The sequence below is a fragment of the Brachionichthys hirsutus genome, chromosome 1, assembly GCF_040956055.1.
Source record: "Brachionichthys hirsutus isolate HB-005 chromosome 1, CSIRO-AGI_Bhir_v1, whole genome shotgun sequence".
Lineage (NCBI taxonomy): Eukaryota > Metazoa > Chordata > Actinopteri > Lophiiformes > Brachionichthyidae > Brachionichthys > Brachionichthys hirsutus.
This window is the reverse complement of record NC_090897.1, coordinates 17078645-17101687: the sequence shown is the minus strand read 5'-3', so window position 1 is coordinate 17101687 and position 23043 is coordinate 17078645. Positions and strand designations below refer to the sequence as shown.

Genomic DNA, 23043 nt, shown 5'->3' with positions numbered 1-23043 from the left:
GTTAGCAGACCAGGACAGGTCGTCGGTGATGTGGACCCCAGGAACCTGAATGAGGGGACCCCCTCCACGCAGCCCCCCATGATGGTCAGCGGAGCCGGGTCTGGACTGGGCTATGGAAGTCCAGGATGAGTTCCTTAGTTTTCGGTGTTCATTGAAAGGTTATTCACCGAGCACCACGCCGACTCGTCTCCGCCCGAGATGAGCCCGACCACGGCGGTGTCATCGGCGAACTTCATGACGGCGTTGGAGGGATGGGTTGGCGTGCAGTCGTAGGTGTACAGAGAGTACAGGAGCGGACTCAGTACACAGTACTGGAGCGGACTCAGTACACAGTACAGGAGCAGACTCAGTACACAGTACAGGAGCGGACTCAGTACACAGTACAGGAGCAGACTCGATACACATCCTTGAGGGGAGCCGGTGTTGAGTGTGACGGTGGGGGAGAGGTGGGAGCCGAGTCTGACCCTCTGGGTGCGGTCAGACAGGAAGTCCTTAATCCAGGTGGAGAGTTTAACCGTTAAAATGTCCGGTATTATCGTGTTGAACGCTGAACTGTAATCCTCATGTAGTGCCCCCGGTGGTCCGGGTGACTCGGTGCAGTGTGAAGCGCTGTGGCGATGGCATCATCAGTGGAGCGGTTTGCTCTGTAGGCGAATCGGTGGGGGGGCTGGGGGGGTGTGACCGTGCCCGGTCTGTCGGCCTCAAAGCGGGCAAAGAAACGATTTAGTTCCTCTGCCAGCGAGGCGTCCCCGTTCAGTCTCCTGGTTGCTGTTCTTGTAGTTGGTTGTGGGTTGAATTCCCTGCCACATCCTCCTCGGGTTGTTCCCGGCGAAGTGCTCCTCAATCCTCCGTTTGTCGGCCCCCTTGGCCCCCCCGGCCCCCCTGATGCCTCTCCTCAGGCCTGCTCTGGCCTCGCTGTAGAGGGTCTTGTTGCCAGACCTGAAGGCGGCGCTGCGGAGTCTGAGGAGTGTCTGTCGGTCTCAGCAGCTGTGAATCGTCATGACTACCATACCCAAGAACGGGTCCGACGCCGAGATGTTTGGAGCAGAACCTTTAATTCCAGTGGATTGGACCCGTTTGTCCTGGAATGAAGAGGAACGACGAGCCCCGACGGAGGACACATGGAATACAACGAGCCACCCGATATATCGGTAAGGTTTTATTATATGCATGTACTGTGTAAAATTAACACAATTCAAATATGTATTGTTAATTTTAATATTTCAGCAAATGACAATGATAATTACACTTTGATCCACTTCCTTTATGCCTACAGGCGGGGTACATACGGCTTCGGCGGGGCAACAATACTGTCCTCATCACATCCGGTCGAGAGACGGACCAGCAAAGCGTCATTCCCAAATCTAAACGTTCCGTCCTCATTTATCAACACGGACACGCAAACCCGAGGAATCGCCGCTTCCACGACAGATCCGTCAGAAAAGCCACCAACAGGGTTTCACTGCTGACAAAAAATATGGACGTTGACACTGCAGTGCCGTGGAAACGTATGAAATCATAAACCAGGCAGGCCTCGTGGTAGAAGCAGACAAAATCATGCAAGTACAGCGTCAGGGTAACAAAGTCCAGAAACACGGTTAGAGTTCCTCTGAAGCCCAGACAGGGTGGTTGTGGGGGGGGGGTTCATGCAGAATGCTGCAGTGCAGTGTTACAGGCATCGTTTCCCTTCCTCTGTTTGCATGGTCGTGGCTGATTATTCAGGGGTGGGGGCTAGCATGGAGTAGCATTAGCACGGTGGCTAACGCGGAACAATGAGACGTGCGGGCGACGAGGAGCGGCGTCGGCTTCTACGGGACCACGAGACGGACGAGACGCAGAGGAGCGAGCTCGTCTTGCCATTGACTTAGATTTCTGCCTACAGGAAGGCGTCCCCGTTGTGTTCAGGACATAAAACGACGGATGGGCTCCGGACCCTCGCTTCAGAGGACCAGGCCCTCATAGGCCGGGCCCTCGGACTCGGGGACTCCCTCTGCAGGCGGAGATGCTCCAGAGTGTTCTGGAAGTGTTTGTTGATCTGCTCCGTTTCCTCACTCGCCTCCAGGTTGGGAAGATCTTCCCGGATCTTTTGGATCAGCTGGTTTAATACTTGGACAGTCACCTGGAGGGTGAACGAGGGACAGGGTCAGAGCTCTGGGGTGACATTTGGACACCTTTTAGAGACAGAGCTACATTAAATGGAAATAAAGCTGTCCTCCAAGGCGAAAAAATACAATCAGTTATGTAACATTCACGATTCCCACCCCCCAGTCTGCCCGATAGTTTAGGTGTAAAAGAAATAACATCAAACAAAGCTAAATAACAATAATCCTGGATCACTGGGACCTTCCGACTGAGGGCTGGAGGAGGCTTTAGCTCCTCCCCCTCCGAGCCACGCTGGCGTCCTCTTACCGCGTCGTTCTCCCGCTCGTAGAAGCAGACGTATCGGTTGAGGATCTCGATGAACAGCTGGACCTGCAGTGACGGATCCATGCACTGGTTGGCGATCTTCAGAGCCTTCTTTAGGACACTCCATCACTCGTTTCCCATCCCGGATCTAGAGGTGCAACATCCGCAGTGCGTTCAGGATCCTTTGGATGCCATTAACCATCCGTCAGAACGTTGACGGTTCTGAGCCGTACCTCTTCGCCGTTTGTTTCAGTGCTGCGACCCGACCAGAACAGATGTGCGCAGATGCTGACGGCCCGGCACTGGTCGGGCTTCTTCAGCAGCTTGGAGGCCGCCAGCGCACACTGAGTCCTCAGCGGCTCGTGGTTCTCCTCGCTGAAGCATCGCATCCGCTCGAAGGTCCCGATGATCAGCGTGATGGCGGCCAGCTGGGCTTTGGAGTCGCTGATCTCATCCTCGTACAGAGAGAAGGCCTGGGGGGGGGGGTTAGGGGTAGGGCAGCAGCTAACGTTAGCGTCGCACATTCAATCACATCACAATAAGGTAAGTTGCGTTTCCCAGGTAACCGGGATCAAAGCTTTACCAACACAAAGAAACAGGCAGCAAGTTGAAATACGAGGGCGTGGTCCTGCCCCTCATCCAGCGTCCCACCTGTGACATGAACTCGTACGCCACAGTCTCGTGGTTCTCAAAGCCAATGTCGCCTGCAGCCAGCGCCCCCTGGAGGAAGAGCCGAAGAGGCAGCTCAGCGAGCTCGGCCTTGATGAGCGCGCTGATGGTCTGATGAGCGAAGGAGAAGATCTTCTGGCACTTCTTTTCCCATTTGTCCATCCTGAGGCGCCACACAGGTGGAGTAATTCCACGCATGAATGAAAAGATCAAAGGCAATGGGGAGTAAGGAGGAGGGGGGGTGCTCACCAGCGAGGCGCTCTTTTGTATCGGAAGGCCAGCTGGTAGGCAGCGAACACCAGCGGAGGGAGGGTGTAACGGATCCGCTGGTTTCCTCCCGCACCAAAGTGTTTCCGGGCCGTGTTCAGATCTGAGCACAAATCAGAAAGTGCGCTTCAAACGGCCAACAGAGACTTCAGGAAGGACACGGCGGCCCAAGACGAGTCGCATGAAAGACCGAGTCGAATGTGTTCACACCTCCGAAGCACACTGGAGCTACAGATTGAAATCAATGACCTACCAGGTACTGCTGATCGGGATCGTCGGAGCGGAGCAGATGGATGAAACGGCCCACCAGGCTCTGCTCCTCAGCAAAGTCCTCGGGGTCAGGGTCGTCAGCGGGCTGGTCTGGCTGGTCTGAATCAGCGTCGCGACCAGGCTCAAGATGGCGTCCACCTAGAGAGGTCGACATCGTTTTGGTTTTAGCCGCTGAACAGAACAGGAGCAGCACAGGTTAGCAACGTTAGCATTAGCACTTTGTTCATGGTTCCGTATGGAGAGCGGTACGTTATTTTTAAAGCCTGTCGGATCATCAGCCCCCCCAACCAAGCAGGACGGACTATAAATACCACGACAAGGTACAGGGGAGGAGGCGACCGTTAAAGGCAGCATGTTCTGTTTGATCTCTGGGACTCAGCCACGCCCTGATGAGAACGGCCCGTCAGGTTCCAGGTTGGGTCCAGCCGTCCGGCTTACTGCGGGAAACTCAAGCCATGGACCTGTATTAGAGGCTCCGTGTCTATCAGCCCCCCCCCCCCCCACCGGCCAGGTCTGCAGCAGCAGCCACGCCCAAATGTAGTCACCTTAGCCCGGCCTAAACAACATCTGCACTTCTGTAACTCCGAGGGAGACACCGATAAACTAGACAAGCCCCCCAGCCCCCCCCATATGGCGATTTCAGCCCAAAATTGCGCTACATTCATTTGATCCATATTTTGAGATTTCTTGTCCATGACAATAAACCTTGAGCAGTTGCATTCGCGTTGATGCCGTTAGTTCAGAAGCACACTTTCTGGAACGGCGGTTTCTTCTGGATCCCGATCCAGAGCTTTTGCAGAGACAACAGACCCTGCAGGGTACGACCGAGGAGCCCACCGAACACGATTGTGCCAAACATCGGTCGTTAATCAACCGAGATATTGAGGAAGACATTTTGAAGCTCCATGTGCGGCAGTGACGTGCGCTGAGGTTCATGTCTGGTGAGGTGATCAGATCTACTAATCAATGAACCTGCAGCTTGTTCATCATTTGATTGGCAACATTTAACGTGTTTTGTTTAAAGATTCGTACCAGCATTTTTTACATATTGTCACAAACCTGGCTCATCAGTTTATGACAAAAAGGGGCGACCACACATAATCTGCGTATTTACAAGAGATTTAATGAAATTATGAAACTCTGCGTATCAGTGTGTGCAGCGTTGAATGTGTGTGGATGCGTGTGTTGATCAGTTAAAGTTTAACTGATGTTTAACTGTTAAACACATGTTCTGAGACGCGTCTGTGTGTGGATGAGGGGGGGGGGGGTGTCCCTGTCTGTCCGCTGGGACAGGGACACGCTGCTCCCCGACACGGAGCGAGTGAGTGGTGAGAGAGAGAGAGAGAGAGCGCAGACCGACAGATAAACGAGCGATATCGGAGGAAAAGCTGTTCTTCATTTGACAGCTTATGCTCTCCAGAACGTTTCAGAACACTCGTTCACATCTAATGGACTCTGTCAGGCCCAGTCCGCCGCGGTTCTGCTCGAATCGGTCCCGCAATTTGACCATGAATACGCGCGGTTCTGCTCGTGTTTGGAGGCTTCTCGGTAAATTCTTCATGTCGTAATATCCCATCCGAGTCCAGACATCTTCAGAAGTTGAGAAAAGAAGGCAGGAAAAGCAGAAAACACGGGTTCTTGCTTGATGTCCAGACATCCAGACAGCCAGCGCTTCCGTGTTCACAAGCCCGTCTGAACGAGCGGATCAGCTGATAAGCGCGCTGAATCACTCACTGGCCTCCTATCGGCTGGAGACGGTATTACACATGGCCTCATTCTGCAGTATTTTAATGCCGCCGAGCACAAGAACACGTGACGCACTAATTGTATTATTAAAAATGAAACAATCATAAAATATATAATATAACTGATGTTATATTATATGATTTTTATATTATTTTTAATAATACAAATACATGATTTTTATATGATGACAGGTGAGGCTGTGCCTCACTTGCCTCCCCTGACTGCACGTCACTGATGTAAAGGAACAAATAAGGGCAGCGCTACGCCCCGATGCTGACCTGCTCCTGGGCCACGATGGTGGTGGTGTAGTCCAGCGTGTTGCTCAGCACGTAGCAACTCATGCCCTTGCGTGACTCGTAGTCAAAGTACTCAAAGAGCGGAGGGAAGTGCTTCAGCTGCAGCACCGTCAGGACGTTGTTGTAGGTGTCCACCGGGATCTTCAGCAGGCGGGTGAGTTCCTTGGACACGGCGCTGCTGGTTGCTATGCTACAGGAGGACAACGCAGAGACAAGCATTAAAGAGAGCCGGTTGGAGTGTGTATGTAAAAGCTAGTTACCCTTAATGCTAGATGCTAGCTCATTCTCATTGCATCTACGTGTGTGTTGAGGATAACAAGAACTCGGCTTGTTGCTAAGCGCCACATCGTGTCGCACACCGAGACACTTCGCCCCGCCCCGGTCCGGGTGAGGTTGGGTGGCCCCGCCCCGGTCCGGGTGAGGTTGGGTCGCCCCGCCCCGGTCCGGGTGAGGTTGGGTCGCCCCGCCCCGGTCCGGGTGAGGTTGGGTCGCCCCGCCCCGGTCCGGGTGAGGTTGGGTCGCCCCGCCCCGGTCCGGGTGAGGTTGGGTCGCCCCGCCCCGGTCCGGGCGAGGTTGGGTCGCCCCACCCCGGTCCGGGCGAGGTTGGGTCGCCCCGCCCCGGTCCGGGCGAGGTTGGGTCGCCCCGCCCCGGTCCGGGCGAGGTTGGGTCGCCCCGCCCCGGTCCGGGCGAGGTTGGGTCGCCCCACCCCGGTCCGGGTGAGGTTGGGTGGCCCCGCCCCGGTCCGGGTGAGGTTGGGTCGCCCCGCCCCGGTCCGGGTGAGGTTGGGTCGCCCCACCCCGGTCCGGGTGAGGTTGGGTCGCCCCACCCCGGTCCGGGTGAGGTTGGGTGGCCCCGCCCCGGTCCGGGTGAGGTTGGGTCGCGGTATTCCACAAACAAATGTGATTTCCAACTCTCCTTCGGCTTTCCCCGACTGATGTATTGTTCCAATAGTAATGTGTACTACAGATAATATACATAAACCATAGGTGCTATATAGTGCATGTATTTTCTATTATAATGGATTGAACGGTATGTACGCCGATGTTCCATTGACTTTATAACCGGGGGGGGGGGGATCCAGGTTGCAGCCTGTCTCCGAAGCAACAAGCCCTCAGGCCAGACGCATGTGTGAGGGCGGCAGGCATGTGCGCACACACACACGCACACACACACACACGCACACACACACGTAACTGAAATCGCTCGTATGTCAAATCAGTTTTTCACATATAAAATAAGATTCCAATTAGAGCACCAAAATCAACACTAATAACGGATTTTTTTAAATAGCTATGGAGACACACACACACAGAAAATGGTATAAATGATACAGTATTACTGTAATATAAAATGTAGTTTTATTATGACAGACGGCTAATGGCGGCGTGCAGGAGGGAGAGAGACAGTTGGGCGGGATGTGGACACTTTACACCGTACTGTAATTGTACCTCACACGTACTCTTACATCCACTTGGTCCTGCTTTTGTGTGTTCTTGATAGCATCTTTCTATTTGAGGAGTGTACATATCAATGTACTCTTTACACTGAACAGGGGGGGGGCTCGCAGCACTCGACCATCTTGAGTCTGTATCTGGAAGCGTGCTCGTACCTCAAAGCAAAATACTGCCTGCAGGTCGGCTCGTACCTCAAAGCAAAATACTGCCTGCAGGTTGGCTCGTACCTCAAAGCAAAATACTGCCTGCAGGTCGGCTCGTACCTCAAAGCAAAATACTGCGTGCAGGTTGGCTCGAACCTCAAAGCAAAATACTGCCTGCAGGTTGGCTCGTACATCAAAGTAAAATACTGCCTGCAGGTTGGCTCGTACCTCAAAGTAAAATACTGCCTGCAGGTTGGCTCGAACCTCAAAGCAAAATACTGCGTGCAGGTTGGCTCGTACCTCAAAGCAAAATACTGCGTGCAGGTTGGCTCGTACCTCAAAGCAAAATACTGCCTGCAGGTTGGCTCGTACCTCAAAGCAAAATACTGCGTGCAGGTTGGCTCGTACCTCAAAGCAAAATACTGCGTGCAGGTTGGCTCGTACCTCAAAGCAAAATACTGCGTGCAGGTTGGCTCGTACCTCAAAGCAAAATACTGCCTGCAGGTTGGCTCGTACCTCAAAGCAAAATACTGCGTGCAGGTTGGCTCGTACCTCAAAGCAAAATACTGCCTGCAGGTTGGCTCGTACCTCAAAGCAAAATACTGCCTGCAGGTTGGCTCGTACCTGTTTTTTCTGAAACATGTGTCTTCAGGAATGCTTTTTAGATATTACCCTCTTTTCGGCATTTTTCACCGTTGAAAACTCAAAAGACATTCTTCAGAGAATCCATGGAACACACATATACATATATATACATTCATTTGTATAAAACTCGTGGGCGCATTAACATTAAACTTTCACATCGTCCCACAGACATATCTCTCCCCCCCCCAGTGATGAAGACTAATACGTGATTCAGGTATTTGTTAACTCACTGTTCCAGATTGAGCTTGTTGAAGATCTCCACGGTGCCCTCCAGGACTTTATCTACGTAATCCACCCGGTCGGGGTAGCACTTCATGGCCAGGTTGATGAGAGACACTTGGAGAGAGACCACGTCCTCTGAAGGCATGTCCTGACGAGACTGCAGGAGGAACGACCAGCTTAACGAAGCACAGCAGTCCGAGAACGACCAGAATGAATGCTCGAGGATTGTAGATCAATACTTTGAGGCAGTGTTTCCCAACCGGTGTGCCGAGAGATCGTCAGGTGTGCCGTGAGAAAGTTTCCAATATCACCCCAAAAAAAATATTTTTAATTTTTCTAATATCCCCTAATTAACATTGTCGGGTGTTTTGCTGTAATAAAGTGTTTGTGCCGCCCGTAGATCGCTCTTCAGACTTTGAAGTGAACGACAGGAGCTGGTTTCCGTCATTGTGAGCCAAACAAAAAGTATGTTAAAGTCTAACGTGATTGGTCGAGATGTGTGTGTGGGCGTGTGCGTGTCCACAACGAGCAGAGGGGGGGGGGGGTTACGCACATGCAGCACAGCGAGCGGACGAAACGAAAGGGAGGCAGAGAGAGAGAACTTTAGACCAGAGACAAACGACGCGCTAGAAAGGGTGAGGGAAAAACGAGCGATAGAAAACGTAGAAAAATCCGGAGACATTTTAACGCGGTTGACACAAAGGCAAAATAAAATAAAGTAAGATCGTATCTTGAGGAGCCGCTTATCCAAAGAAGTGCAGACCCACGGAGCTGGTGGGAGTCCAGGTGTTCAGTCTACCCACGTCTCACACACGCAATGGCACGGAGACTGTCCCCCCAGAGAGAGTCTCCAGAACAGGACAGATGATAACAGAAGGATCAGCCCCTCCAAGCTGAGCCACTCGGTTTCCTTTGATGCCAATCTTCAGTAAAACAGTAGAACTGTTACCTGATGCTGCTTTATCTTTTGCACTTTTTAATTTATGCTTTCTTGATGTGTTTTAGAGATTTACATGCAGATATTTGACCTGGTTCTCTGTGAGATGTGTTTGGTTTTGTATTTTATATTACCGTATTGGCCCGAATATAACACGATGTTTTTCCTTATTCATATGTTGTGAGATGTGTCTGTGTGTGTGTGAGCATGTCCAGCTGGGGCGTGTCCCGCCCGAGCGAGTGTGTGAGAGAGAAAGAGAGAGAGCGTGCAGAGCAGCAACAGAGAGAACTAGGAGACAGAGATATGCGAGCAATAGGAGGAAACAGAGTTTTGTTTAACAGTGCAAGTAAAATAAAGCAGCTTCAGTGATTCAGCACGTCTGGCCGGCGTCCATCTTGTGTTGCTGCGCTTCAGCCTTCGTCCCCAGCGTGGTCTGGAAGTTAACCCCGGAGGTGCTGGAGAACAACGATCTCCCCAGTTAGACTTCACTTTGATGGTTCATGCAGTTATTGCAATTTTGTTTTTTTTATCACAGTAGATTGGTTTATTTACATTTTAAAAACCAGAAGCCGTTCATTTACAAATGTGATTGCGCTTTAGTTCACATATTTAAATGTTCAGACATTAAGATTGTGAGACAGTTTTTGCATGATTTGAATGTGGCAAAATAACATGCTTTTTCTCTCGAATTTATTGTTATATTCATTTGTTTCAGATGTACTGTAATTATTTTCTGTATAAAAATTGAATTTGGTGTTCAAAAAGTATTTTCTCAAACTTGAGTCTTGAAAAAGAGGGGGTCGTATTATATCCGGGGTCGTATTATATTCGGGCCAATACGGTATATAATATGTTTTTGTAGCTAGCAGTGCAAAGAGGATTTAAATAAAGACATTTAATAAACATTTGATATATTGCATGTTTTTACATTAGTAGCTAATTTTACACAATGCACATGATTTGGTGCCAAGGAGTTCCCCATTCTAGCCAACAAAGCTATTCTGACATTGCTCCTGTTTTCAACCACATATCTGTGTGAGCTGAGCTTCTCAAGCTCGACGGTAATAAAAACTAAAAACAGAGAGACTGAGAGCTGATGAGGAAGAGCTTTGTGTGTGTCTTTCTACCATTACTGCAGGATATCCATTTTGAGTTCATCAAAACAGCCCCAGGTTTCCCACTAAGTATAAATACATTAAAAAACTATATTATTAACTATATGTATTATAATAAAGCTCATCTAATCTAATATGTACTGTGTTAGAGTGTCATTTTGTGTCATTTTGGTTGGTGGTGTGCCGCAGGATTTTGTAAATGTAAAAAGCGTGCCGCGGCTCAAAAAAGGTTGGGAAACACTGCTTTGAGGAATACTCTCATTCTTTTTTGCATTTCTTAACTCACGTGAAGCTTGTTTTGTGCTAAGCTGGCACAAGAGCCCACGAACTCCCCTCCACGACTTAAAGCAGCTCAAACTATTGTTTATCACTCTTTACGTTCTCCAGCATCAAATCCATTCCGTCCTCAAAAGAGACCGTCTGATGCCTGTCGCCGTTGTGCGTGGGAGATCTGCCTCTGGCATCACGTCCAGACCTTCTCCCTCACGAAGCCGGCTTTACCGGATCCCGACCTCCAGACTGACCGGACCGTCATTATTTAAAGCTTTCTAACAACTCGCTGAATTCCCCCGACCCCAACCCAGGAAACGAAGTCGCCCTGAAGCAACTCACTTGGATCACAGTGGCCACCTGCTGGGAGAAGATGTCGAACAGTTTGATGTCAGCGGGAATGCCAGGGCCGTCCTCTCGATGAGCAAACAGAGCGAGTCTGAAGAAGAAAACAGTCATTTTATTAGCTCCGGTCTCACGCCAAAGTAAACGTCTGTTACCCTGCCCCCCCCCCCCAGAAGAACACCCGGCCGTCCGCGCGTGGACGGGACAGACAGCGAGCGAATAATTAAGTGTTTGAGGGTTACGAGACGTGTCAGCTGATCACACGCCATAGTTTGAGACACTTATAATAGCGTTGCCGTTGGCAACCAGGGGAAGGTGCACAGTGAAGGCGAGCCCAACCGTACCTGTCGATGAGGGCGATGATGATGTTCTTCACGTTAACGTGTTGATGCAGCTCCGCGCAGGAACGCAAGAACGGGTTCAGAGTCTGAAGGTGGAACTCATCTGGAAAAACCTTCGGGAACGGGACATGTCGAGGTGAGACGGGACCCGCTGTCCGTACGACGGGGCCGTTTCATCGTTAGCACGACTGAAACACGCTGATTGGGCGGTGCCATGGTTACCGGCTGCCTATCAGAGCCAATTACTACTTTATTGATAACTTTGAGAGAAGTTGTTCCAAGAGAAAAATAAAATCTTTGATCTCGGTGAGCACATTAGCTGAACGATTGCAGTTCATCCTGCTCCGTCTGACCCGCGTTTCAGTGGAAGCATCACGTATCGTAGATCCAACATGCCCCAAAATGAATCTACCTGAATGATGCATTCCATGAGATACTCCTGAGCCAACGAGTCTCTGCAGTTCACGACCTGCTCCAGCACGCCAGGAAGAACGATCTGTGGAACAGGCACCAAGAACGCCTCTAATTACACGTCCGTTCTCAGCGTGGAACATGTCGTCACAACGCAGAGTCAAAATCACATGAAAGATCAAAAGGAGTCGAGTTTGTTTAGTGGTCAGTCAGCCATCAGAACTCAGAGATGAAACAGGGAGAACCTTGTGTGGTCGTTTAACACGACAGAACATACAACATGCACACCGCAGAGAAGAGGACTGAACAAAAGGCCCAAGCGATCAATAAGATCAGCTCGTCCCCGCGGCTTTGAGCCTCTAGTGTGAAACCGATGACAACCCAGGCGTGGAAGACCCGGATCCATCACAGCTGGGTCAAGCCTTGCCACTTTACTAGCAGCTGCATACTGAGACACGCCCCCAAGGAGAGCGCCGCGTGAGAAGACGGGGGCTTTTCAGGACCGCCTCCGAGCAGGTCCGGCTCAGCTTTAAGGAGGTTGCATGCAGCCGGTTATGATTTTGATCTGGACTTTGGGACACGGATCTTATGATCCATAAACTACACTACAGACAGAACACAAGCAAACAGCATTTGGATCTGCGTCTCACGGGGGGAATGGACAAATACCTGCTTGTACTTGTCCACGTTGACCCCCTCCAGCTGGCTGAGGCGGACGAGGTTGGTGCCCACCAGAATCCGCAGCTCTTGCCGTTCCTTCTCTCTCTTCTCTCGGTCCCGGCTGTGGCCCTGATGCTGCATTCGAACCCACAGCTTGTTCATTTCAGCGAAGTTCAAAAGGACAAAATCAACGGAGTCGTTGATGTCGCCAGTCATTTCCTCTGCTCCCCTAGAGCACAGCACCAGGATGCAAGTCGAAGCATTAAGGGAAGACATGTGAACACGACCAACACACTCAATCGTGTACCTCTATGAACGAAAGCACCGACAGGCTCCTCGGCCCGAGAATCGTTTTCACATTTAGTCCACAATTGCTGCTTCTCGTGAAGTGAAACGCGACGAGCATTCTCACTGGTCTAAACCCTTTCATGTTCAATAAAAATAAGACTCAGAGACAGCGGTGAGGACAGCCATGATGGACGGCTTAGAGACAGTGGTGAGGACAGCCATGATGGACGGCTTAGAGACAGTGGTGAGGACAGCCATGATGGACGGCTTAGAGACAGTGGTGAGGACAGCCATGATGGACGGCTGAGAGACAGTGGTGAGGACAGCCATGATGGACGGCTTAGAGACAGTGGTGAGGACAGCCATGATGGACGGCTTAGAGACAGTGGTGAGGACAGCCATGATGGACGGCTGAGAGACAGTGGTGAGGACAGCCATGATGGACGGCTTAGAGACAGTGGTGAGGACAGCCATGATGGACGGCTTAGAGACAGTGGTGAGGACAGCCATGATGGACGGCTGAGAGACAGTGGTGAGGACAGCCATGATGGACGGCTTAGAGACAGTGGTGAGGACAGCCATGATGGACGGCTTAGAGACAGTGGTGAGGACAGACATGATGGACGGCTTAGAGACAGTGGTGAGGACAGCCATGATGGACGGCTTAGAGACAGTGGTGAGGACAGACATGATGGACGGCTTAGAGACAGTGGTGAGGACAGCCATGATGGACGGCTTAGAGACAGGAGGCGGAGCTAGAAGTGGAGGAGATGAAGATGCTGAGGTTCTCTTTGGGAGTGTCCAGGTTGGACAGGATTAGAAATGAGACAACAAGAGGGACAGTGAAGGTTAGACGTTTTGGAGACAAGGTCAGAGAGGCCAGACTTTGATGGTTTGGACATGTCCAGAGGAGAGACAGGGACTATATAGGTAGAAGGATGCTGAGGATGGGACTGCCAGGGAACAGGACTAGAGGACAACCCAGGAGAAGAGACATGGACGTAGTGAGGGAGGACATGAGAGTGGCTGGTGTTGGGGAGGACGACGCAAAGGACAGGACTAGAGGACGACCCAGGAGAAGAGACATGGACGTAGTGAGGGAGGACATGAGAGTGGCTGGTGTTGGGGAGGACGATGCAAAGGACAGGACTAGAGGACGACAAAGATGATTACGATTTTCTCGTCTTCAAGAAAATGAATGAATCGATTAAAAATCGTCAGAAATCCATCGATTGGGTCAGGGGTCGGCAACCCAAAATGTTGAGCCATATTGGACCAAAAAAACAAAAAACAAATATGTCTGGAGCCGCAAAATATTAAAATCCTTATAATCAAGGCAACACATGCTGTATCTATCTATATTAGCCTCCTATCAAAATGACTAAGTTGGTTACGAATACATAATGAGCCTTCATGATGAAATGTTTATTTTCCTGCAGCGCATCCTGTGGAGAATGACGCATCAAGTTTAACTTCAGTACGATATTATTATCTCTCGGGTTGCAGCAACACTTGCAGCAGTGGTGGAGTTTGGAGATGCAATCCACTTTTTAAATCTATTTAGATCTATCAGCCTCATTTTGAGATTTTAAAGGTACAGTACACGCTGCAGGAGTCAATCAGCATGATCCATGCAGTGACGCAATCACACTTTCTCTCACTCCCAGCTGGCTGCTCGGCTGCAAACGTAGCCTTTCCCTGGAAATGTCTTTCCACATGACTCTTGTTGTTATTTGATAACTTCTCGCTACAGAGCAAACATTCAGGCAATCCTTCCGCATCGGCAATGGATGCAAATGATTCGGTCCAAGAATCGTTGAATCCTCTGTTCTCCTCAGTTGTGTTTCTCTTTTTACCTTTGGGGGGGGTCCATGGCCCATCACACACCCGCCGGTTTGTTTACAGCAGCCACCTGCCTGGCGCCCCGCCCTGCTGATGTGTCGCAGGCTTTGAAGCAAGTGTTGAAATGTAATATTTATTCTACACATTTTTACAGCATTGGAAGGCGTAAAGAATGTTTGTGTCATGTTTGTCCTCCTACAGAAACCATATTAATTTTATTAATTAATTTTTTTCCATTTGTTTTGAAAAAGCACCAGGGAGCCACTAGGCGGCACTAAAGAGCCACCGGTTGCCGACCCCTGGATTAGTGGAAAACTGCCATCTATGAATTGAACCTCTTATCTGACTCATCAGAAACATTCCGTTTGTGCCAAACACGTTTGATATTTAGGAATTAGAATAGATTAGAATATAATTGTGGACCACAATCCCTCATCAGACACGTCCTGGAGCAGCTGAGGAAGCTCCCGACAGACTCATTTACCAAGTAACTGATTGTAAAGCCTGGAGCTCTGGGGGGGGGGGGGGGGGGGCTTTGTGCACCTCATTCGGTGCATCTGCTGCGCTGTGAATGCAGCAGGTCATTCTTACTCTGACTGCTCGCCATCGTCTGGCAGGATGTTGCGGGTGCACTGCAGCAGGTAGTTTCTGAGGAAGAGCCCCCGGAGGGGGTGCTGGACTCCACGACACATCTCAACCAGGTCCTTCAGAATGTCCTTGCGGGACTGAGGGAAGGAGCGAACGTACACCACGCCCACTGTGATGAGCAGGTAGCTGTGGACAGAGGGACACGTTTGACGTTTGAAGCATGTCACGCATCACAAAAAGGTCCAAAGACTCGGAACAAACTTCAATCTCTGCTCTCAAGTGAAATTAACTATATAAAACACCCATAAATATATTTTGAGTTTAATTCAAAAGAACTACCCCCTGGGGGGTACGAGAACTTTTTAGGGGATGCAAATCGAGGTCACAGCACCAATTTATAACACTCCGATTCCCCCGGGAACTTTTATGCTGAAGAATTTGCACAGAGAAATATCCTCTAGCAACATTTATTGTGGTTGAGTTAACGTCTGACACTCAAAGGATTTCAGCGCTAGTTCCTTCTGAGTATTCCTGCAAAGAACACGGAACCAAGGGAGGGCTCGAGTTTTATCCGACCTGCTTCCATCGGCGTCGGGGAAGGAAGCAGCTCATCACGCATCAGCGCCTGGCTTCACACGCGTGATTACGGTGCATTTGGGGTGTTTGCACATCCGTGTAAGCTGAATGCAGCTATCGCTAAAGTCCTCCATGACTCAATGAGAATAACTGTACTAATCCTACACAGCCAGTTCTAAACCAGAACGGCCAATCTACGAGGCTGATTCCACCATACTGCGTGGGGAACAGCGCCAGAAGGAAACCTCCCCGAGTCAACAGCAGGATGGTCGTAGCTCCAAAAACAACCAAGTGCTTCCGGCTTCACGGAAGAGCTCAAGTCATTTAGCTTCATCTACACGTTGTTCAATTTCTGTTAAAGAGACTGAAAGAGAAGACAGATGTGCTGATCCAACGCATCCAACACTCAACGCTGGGCGTACGACGGAACGCTCCAGAGCAGCGCCGGAACAGAGCGCTCAAAGATCAGAACCCGGCGTCACATTTAGGATTAAAGCGCTTCCAGCACCGGTGCTGATCGACCTGGCGTCCGATAACTTGTGGACTAAATCCCAATTACCTTTCGCTGAAATGTAATTTTGCTAACATGTCCAATACAAACTGACACCGCTGTGAGATGTAACGAATTTGCATCGGTCCAAAAGCGTGAGCAGACGGTCCCAGACCAGCGGACTCACAGTCTGGGGATGATGTTGCCGGCGTACTGAACCAGCTCGTAGAGATCCGCCACCTTGCGTCCCTTAGCAAACTCATCTGTCAGGTACACCTCCAGGTAGTGGAGCTCGTCAGAGATCGCCATATCTAAAAGTACTGTTAGGGAGCGAGACACAACCACTGCAACGGGTCGAGGCCGCGGAGGTCACCAAAGACAGACCAGAACCACCGAAGACATTTGAGCTCAAAGCGAAGATTCGCTATCCAGTCACAATTCTATTCTGTACAGCTCAGGAGCAAAAGTACATAAAAATGAGGATGTTGTAAGAGCTTGAATGGAACTAAAAGATCCATGAGAGAAGATGAATGAAAACGCAGTGACTTTTGATCAGATGGGCCGTTTGTTGCAGCCAGTTCTGCTCCCTCTGCTGCTTCAAACGGCTTCTGGGTCGCAGGTAAACGGAGGTTCTCATTGGTTTCAGCTCGAGGCACCAGAGCAAACTCATCCTCCTCCTGCTTTCAGCTTCGAAGTGACAGTGAAGATTTCATCTTTAAATACCGTCTTCTGCAGACGCATGAAGCTGGAAGAGAAAGCCGAGACCATGGGATGCTTTTGATCTGTCTTCTGTTAAAACCTGCTTCCATCTTTTCAGCTGTTGGAGAGTTTCAAATGCTGTCTTGTTGTGAAGTTCAAGAAGATCACAATGTCATCTGCAAACATCATATTCAGAGGAGCTTCCTGTCTCACCTCATCTGCTAGTCTGTCCATCACCATGGCAACAAAAAGGGGCTCAGAGCTGATCCCTGGTGCATCCCACCTCTACACTAAACTCCCCTGTTACTCCCACTGCTGTCCTACAACTGTCCTACATGTCCTGAACTACTCTGACATACTTCTCTGCCACTCCAGACTTCCTCATGCAGTACTACAGTACCTCATGCAGTACTACAGTTCCTCTCTGTACACCCTGTCCTAGACTTTCTCTAGATCTCCAAAGACACGATGCAGCTCCTTCTGACCTTTCCTGTACTTCTACATTGCTAGCATCAACGCTAACGTTGCGTCTGTGGTACTCTTCCTTGCCATAACTCACCTCCTACCTGTGGAGCGTAAGAACTTCTCCTTCTCCTCTAACTCACCTCCTACCTGTGGAGCGTAAGAACTTCTCCTTCTCCTCTAACTCACCTCCTACCTGTGGAGCGTAAGAACTTCTCCTTCTCCTCTAACTCACCTCCTACCTGTGGAGCGTAAGAACTTCTCCTTCTCCTCTAACTCACCTCCTACCTGTGGAGCGTAAGAACTTCTCCTTCTCCTCTAACTCACCTCCTACCTGTGGAGCGTAAGAACTTCTCCTTCTCTTCTAGAACACTCTGCACCAACTCCTCCTTCAAGATAACTCCTCCTCTTCCTCTTTCCTCTCCTCCATTATAAACAACTTGAATCCTGCTCCTCAGCTTCTAGCCTTGCTTCCTTTCCTCCTGGTCTCCTGGACACACATCAACCTTCCTCCTCCTCATCATCATCATGTCCACCAGCTCTCTAGCTTTTCCCGTCATCGTCCCAGCATTCAAAGTCTCTTCTGTCCTGAACTCTTCCATTCCCTCTTCTCTCGCTGCTGACGCACTCGTCTTCCTCCTCTTCTTCCTCCTCTTCTTCGACCCACAGTAACCCAGCTTCCAGCAGCGTCCCGTGGGTTAACAGCGCCGCTAGCGGTTGTTGACTTTCCTATTTACATGTTCAATTTTTGACACGTTTGTAGCCGGATGCCATTCCTGGTTAAACTCTGCATTTATCCGGGCTTGGGACCGGCTCAAGGGAGAAACTGCTTTTCTCCCTTGAGAAGATGCGAGTACTGCTTAAACACCGAGGGCACGGGCCTGGAAAGAAGAACCTGCTGCCTCGCTACCAGTGTCTACATGTTGCACAACCGATTATTCTACAGCCGTTTCCTCTTTATACTGAATCACTGGCATCCCACCGATACAAGACGTTAAACCAGGCATGGGCAAACTACGGCCCGCGGGCCACATACAGCCCGTTGGGCTTTTTGATCCTGCCCGCCGAACTTGTCCAAATTCTATCATTAAATGACCTTTTCTTAGAATTTCACCTCATTCATTTGACCTTTTCCTGTTATGCTGCCTGTAAAAGGCCAAATCCTTTCATGCAATTCCTTTTCTGTCATTTATATTAGTTCACACAAACGCTCCATCCATCTGTTCCTGGCCCCGCCCCTCTCAAACATTAGAACCCATTGTGGCCCGCGAGTCAAAACGTTTGATCACCCCAATCTCAACACCAGCGGGAGCTCAAACAACAACCCGATCACCCCCTCCCATAGGACTAACACGGGTAAATCATCTTTTTACAATACTGCCCCCCAAGGGTGGAACTGTTTGACTCCTGCCCTCAAAACATGCACCTCTTTGGCCTCCTTCAAAACGGCCCTAAAAATACACCTTTTAGGGGGACAGAAACGGAGATAGTCATCACGACTCACTCAATTAACCCCACCCCCTTTTTTGTCCACCTACGTTGCACATATTAAGTGTCTTTGTAATTTACTGTCATTCATTGTCATCTTACATCTGTGGTGTAATTTCTTTTTTTTTTTTTTTCTAATGTTATTTTGCATAAATTGAGTAATTTAATATTGGTTTTATTTTTATTTGTATTGCGAAAATTGTACTGTTAAATGTCGATTTATGTACGAAGGACTTTCAATAGAAACAAGACCGCAAGGGCTCTTTAGAAATGCTCCTCCTAGACAGGATGTTTGACTTTATTTGTACTGTAATACATGCTACTGTGTGACTGTACTTGTACTCTAACATTCTAATAAATATATTCATCATCATCAACGAGGGAAACCACCAACTGCTGAAGGATACAGAGCTCGTAGTAGCTCTTCGGCGACAGCATGGAGGTCCGCAGCTCACCCAACATGTTGGATGCATGTTTTAAAGCATCCATCAGCTTGTTCTTGTCCTGCAGACCAGACGACACTCAAATCAATAATCACAATAAAGACTTTAGATCAGTTACACATTACTGCGTTGGAATTTATTCGACCAGCCGAATATACAGGAAGCATCTTAGGCTGTATTACTAAGGCATCGTTTGGGGCCAATCGCTCCTATTGATTTCCTTTCACACTGTTGGGGGTACCCCTTCAATGTAGGACGGATTTGTTTTCAACAAAAAGGCGGCATCAATGTTCCTTCCGTTGCTAATCAAAAAGAAGAATGTCAGCATGTCCTCAGACGGGGGAATAATCTCATGAGCTGGGTAAAGTACGGTTGTGCCGTCTTCTCCCGAGTTAGCTGCTGCCCGAGTCGTTGGGGCTCATGTCGTTGTCAGGAGTCCCGTCCTGCCTTCACACAGATGTGTGTGTGTGTGTGTGTGTGATGCTGGTACGACGTCCGCAGAGGGACGAAGACACGGCTTGCATTAGAACAGTCGAATCCTTAAACACGACACGCGAAAGGATCGGAAGGTTCGGTCTTGAGTGTTTAATTCGTGCTGAGCGATGCACTACCCGGTAGCCAGGTAGGGTGTATAAAGCAATGTGAGTGGTCAGTCAGACAAACAACAAACGGGTCACAACACAGTGTGAATGCGTCTCAGCCGGAGTCAGCCTACCAGGCATCGCTTCATCTGGAACGACTGCACCTTCACAGCCTGCACGGCCTCGTCGAGGAGCTTCTCCTGTTCATCCTGAGGAGACTGCGTGGTCGGCTGCAAGCCCAGGAGGAGAAAACGCACGTCACACAGCCGGGTGGAGAAAACGCACGTCACACAGCCCGGTGGAGAAAGCGCACGTCCACACAGCCGGGTGGAGAAAACGCACGTCACACAGCCGGGTGGAGAAAACGCACGTCACACAGCCCGGTGGAGAAAACGCACGTCACACAGCCGGGTGGAGAAAACGCACGTCCACACAGCCCGGTGGAGAAAGCGCACGTCCACACAGCCGGGTGGAGAAAACGCACGTCCACACAGCCGGGTGGAGAAAACGCACGTCCACACAGCCGGGTGGAGAAAACGCACGTCCACACAGCCGGGTGGAGAAAACGCACGTCCACACAGCCGGGTGGAGAAAACGCACGTCCACACAGCCGGGTGGAGAAAACGCACGTCCACACAGCCGGGTGGAGAAAACGCACGTCACACAGCCGGGTGGAGAAAACGCACGTCACACAGCCGGGTGGAGAAAACGCACGTCACACAGCCGGGTGGAGAAAACGCACGTCACACAGCCGGGTGGAGAAAACGCACGTCACACAGCCGGGTGGAGAAAACGCACGTCACACAGCCGGGTGGAGAAAGCGCACGTCACACAGCCGGATGGAGAAAACGCACGTCCACACAGCCGGGTGGAGAAAACGCACGTCCACACAGCCGGGTGGAGAAAACGCACGTCCACACAGCCGGGTGGAGAAAACGCACGTCCACACACACAGCCGGGTGGAGAAAACGCACGTCCACACACACAGCCGGGTGGAGAAAACGCACGTCCACACACACAGCCGGGTGGAGAAAACGCACGTCCACACACACAGCCGGGTGGAGAAAACGCACGTCCACACACACAGCCGGGTGGAGAAAACGCACGTCCACACAGCCGGGTGGAGAAAACGCACGTCCACACAGCCGGGTGGAGAAAACGCACGTCCACACAGCCGGGTGGAGAAAACGCACGTCCACACACACAGCCGGGTGGAGAAAACGCACGTCCACACACACAGCCGGGTGGAGAAAACGCACGTCCACACACACAGCCGGGTGGAGAAAACGCACGTCCACACAGCCGGGTGGAGAAAACGCACGTCCACACACACAGCCGGGTGGAGAAAACGCACGTCCACACACAGCCGGGTGGAGAAAACGCACGTCCACACACAGCCGGGTGGAGAAAACGCACGTCCACACACAGCCGGGTGGAGAAAACGCACGTCCACACACAGCCGGGTGGAGAAAACGTACGTCCACACAGCCAGCCGGGTGGAGAAAACGCACGTCACACGGCTAATTGTTCCAGCGCTGGACTGTTAGCAGCTAATTGTTCCAGCGTTATTCAGCAACGACGCCAGAAGGACGCACAACTCTTCGGTCGTGACGCGACATGTTTGCGCCACCCGCAATCATTGGTTGGAGTTTCAGCCCAGCGCTGGAACAATTAGCTGCTAACAGTCCAGCGCTGGAACAATTAGCTGCTAACAGTCCAGCGCTGGAACAATTAGCTGCTAACAGTCCAGCGCTGGAACGAGCTCGAACCAAAACATTTAGCTCCAGAGAAATACGACACGGAAACACCGCTGAGCATGCTAACAGCCGCTACGACAATGCTAACTGTCACACTGTCACACGCACGAGCCAAACATCAGCGTTTGCGTCTCATTTAATCCGAACTGCGTCATATAATGCGACGAATTAAACCGCGTCTTGTTGGTACAGAGGGTAATATAAAATAAGCAGCTAGCTGCTCTGATACAGTCCCTTCGTAGCTTGCTAGCCTAGCTTGCTAACCCTTCCTAGCTTGCTAAGCCGCTGTCAGAGCGCGAGGCCACACTGACGTCCGCTCTCATAAACAAGTCAAATCAATCGTTCCATTGAACGTTACTGAAAACACGCTGTTATTCACAGATCCGACTCGGGAAGGCGCTTACCATGATTATTATTATTATTATTGAGACGTTCCTCAGACCAGTCGGAGAGGGCGGCTTGTCATGTGACTCCAGCCAATGCTGCCTTCACGGTCCGCTCGTAATATGTCCATTAGAGACCAGTCAATGCTGCCTTCAGGGTCCGCTCGTAATATGTCCATTATTAGAGAACAGTCAATGCTGCCTTCAGGGTCCGCTCGTAATATGTCCATTAGAGAACAGGCGCGGTCAGTGTTTCACAAGTTACAGTACATGAATGACTTGGGTCCGGAAGAGGAATCGAGTCACGTGATAAAACAAAAACAAAAACACACACACCTTTCAGGGGGGCAGAAACGGAGATAGTCATCACGACTCTCTCCGGGTCACCCCCCCCCCCCCCCCCTTTTTTTTTTGTCCACCTACGTTGTACACATTACGTGTCTTTAATTTATTGTTATTTTGCGTCTGTGGAGTAATTTATATTTATTACCCTCGCCGAAGCGGAAGCGAGGGTATTGAAATTGGGTGCGTTTGTCTGTTTGTCTGTCTGTTTGTTTGTTTGTTTGTTTGTCTGTTTGTCTGTTTGTCTGTCTGTCTGTCCGAGCGCATAACTCAAAAACTAGTAACCCAATCGACTTGAAATTTTTACACAAGCAAGGTTCTGTCCTTGGCTCGGTCCTCCCCGAGAATGCCGTTGATCCGGATCTGGATCCAGATTCTAGAATTATTTTTACATCTGGAATTGTGCCTGTGCTGTAAACTGTCACTTTAAGAGGGAGGGACACGAATGGCATGATGGGAAAAAGAGTCCAGAAGGACTCTTGTAGTACGTTCCGGAGCAGCAAGCTAGAGCAGGTTTGGCCCCTCTGATCCGGAAGCCCTGTTTACTGTCTCACAAGATCCAATAGTCTTTTGGAGGCGGGGTCTGCAGTCTCTGATTGTCTTTCTAGTTTTATTTGTATTGTTAAATGTCGATGATTTATGTACGAAGGACTTTCAATGGAAACAAGACCGGAAGGGCTTTTTAGAAATGCTCCTCTTAGACAGGATGTTTGACTGTACTTGTACTGTAATACATGCTACTGTTTGACTGTATTTGTACTGTAATACATGCTACTGTTTGACTGTACTTGTATTGTAATACATACAACTGTTTGACTGTACTTGTACTGTAATACATACTACTGTTTGACTGTACTTATATTGCTCTAACATTCTATCTAATAAATATATTCATCATCATCATCA

General features: G+C 50.1%; 1 protein-coding gene across 1 annotated transcript; it reads right to left on the bottom strand.

The window, feature by feature from the left end:
• Positions 1–1492: 1492 nt before the first annotated feature.
• vps35 (VPS35 retromer complex component) lies at positions 1493–21871 on the bottom strand. Its single transcript, XM_068742629.1, is given in 20 exon segments — positions 1493–1984; positions 1987–2119; positions 2410–2523; positions 2525–2554; positions 2640–2879; positions 3058–3238; positions 3325–3445; positions 3592–3714; positions 3717–3750; positions 5637–5844; positions 8128–8276; positions 10784–10880; positions 11131–11240; positions 11540–11623; positions 12208–12427; positions 14926–15102; positions 16170–16293; positions 19039–19135; positions 19790–19885; positions 21817–21871. Coding segments are annotated over 20 exon segments (2385 nt in total). The 5' UTR covers positions 21820–21871; the 3' UTR covers positions 1493–1940.
• Between the last annotated feature and the right edge of the window lie 1172 nt (positions 21872–23043).